The following is a 1,789-nucleotide window of genomic DNA, read 5'->3' as shown; positions in this document are numbered from 1 at the left end:
CAACGCATTTGCTAATGTTTGCTCCACTTTTTGTTCAACAATTTGCGGTATACGGGTATCTAAATTCTCGAACATTGTTGCCTGCCTTGCCGAAATGACTGCCCCAACAAGATTTCGTAGACGGGCCTCTTCATCGATGTTATTCGTATTACATTGGAGTTCTGTTCTCGAACTGGTGCTTCTAATGGCAAACAGGTGGCTCCTGCTATATCCGAGTTATCCTTCTGTAAATTTGTTAAAGGCTGGGGGTTATCGCTAGTAGTCTTAGATGTAACCTGTGATCTAGTTAGAGGACCAGGGCGAGGAAGGCCTCTACTGTTACATCTAGCTCTACACTGAGGACATGTGGAGCTGTGCTTTAACCAGTCCAATAAACATATTCGATGGAACTGGTGCGAGCAAGCGGTCTTCAAGTTATCGTCACCTTCGAAGAATTCGTTACGACATCTTGTGCAACCATTTGCTTGAGCCCGATCCTCTTTACTTTGTGAAAGTGGCATTGTTACGTTGCAACAAGAAATGTTTGTTTGAGGAAAAAAATAATGAATGAATGATAGCCCCAGAACTGTAAGCAACTAGTGACTGAAACAAACTAAGCAACTATGTATGTATAAAAGTCTCAACAACAAAGCAGGGGACTGTTATTCAAAGGAAAAAAATTGATAAGATAAAAGCTGTGTCAACTTCAGCAAGAGTACTTTAACCGGCAAAGAAAATTTTATTTTCAATTCATATCTACATATGTATAGTCCTTAGTATGCACATACCCGCAGACCATGTATTAAAACGTTCACTGTGTGGAATTCCGATTTACTTAGTTTATTGAATACAAATCGCAAAAATTCTGAAAAAAAACCGCTAGCCTTTATCAACCAAGTGTCCACTACACATCAACTCACTAAAACTCTCAACGATAGATAAAAAAAATCATGTAAAAGATGCGGTCTGACCCTCTGGTCGGGAGGAAGTCTGTGTTGGTATAAAGATCCTAGTATAGGGGTACGCAAGCCCAACCGGGTATTCGGTATTAATGAAAATAAGTCAACGGGAACCGGTACAGTAAATTCATGGACTGCAAGTTCTGGTTATCCCATAAATAAAAAAAAAAATCAAGACAACAAAAAACTTAATTTGTAAAACTTCTCGAAGTGGAGACTGAGAATGTAAGCTAATTTTCAGTTTCTTTTTGGTTCATCAACCGTGCGCCAATGCTAATTGGTATGCTTGGTGACATATAGCCCGTCCCAAATCACAATTCCAGATGAGCCAGGAGCGAACAGCGAACTACAACCAAACTGAAAATCGAACACTGCTTTATGCGGTCAAGCTTTAAAGCATCTAGCCTCTAAAACTGAATTCCTGCAACAAGATTTGTATACAACTTAACCAAAACGCAACGATAAAATTCACTAACAACATTTAAATATTGAGTAAACTAGTTGGAAGCATATGCATTAAGCTTTCAGCTTTCAAATTCTAAAATTTACTATTTAAATTACTGTCAATAATTAATCAAACTTGGCACAGTTGTTGGTCCTGGTACAGCATACCAACTGGCCGAAAATTTCTAAAATCGGACAATAACCACGCCCACATCCCATATAACGGTAATTTCGAGAAATACAAAATCTTCGATAAATCAGTAAATATTGAAGCTAATTTATTCAAAATTGATGATTGCAACAATTCTTTACCAAGAAATACGTTTATGACAAAATGCAGCCAGGGCAATCGCCCTGGGGCCCGGAAGGTTTTTGGGGGCCCGGAAAGGCAAAGCAGTATTGACAGT

General features: G+C 38.8%; 1 protein-coding gene across 1 annotated transcript; it reads right to left on the bottom strand.

Annotated features, from left to right (window-relative positions):
• Positions 1–152: 152 nt before the first annotated feature.
• LOC118732646 (RING-H2 finger protein ATL51-like) lies at positions 153–500 on the bottom strand (the record flags this gene model as incomplete). The annotated part of the gene is made up of 1 exon (XM_036461779.1): positions 153–500. A coding segment is annotated over exon 1 (348 nt), but the record flags the coding sequence as incomplete, so codon positions are not given.
• Positions 501–1,789: the final 1,289 nt, after the last annotated feature.

The sequence above is a fragment of the Rhagoletis pomonella genome, unplaced genomic scaffold, assembly GCF_013731165.1.
Source record: "Rhagoletis pomonella isolate Grant_MI unplaced genomic scaffold, Rhpom_1.0 Rhpom_scaffold_24056, whole genome shotgun sequence".
Lineage (NCBI taxonomy): Eukaryota > Metazoa > Arthropoda > Insecta > Diptera > Tephritidae > Rhagoletis > Rhagoletis pomonella.
This window is presented reverse-complemented; position numbering and strand designations above follow the sequence as displayed.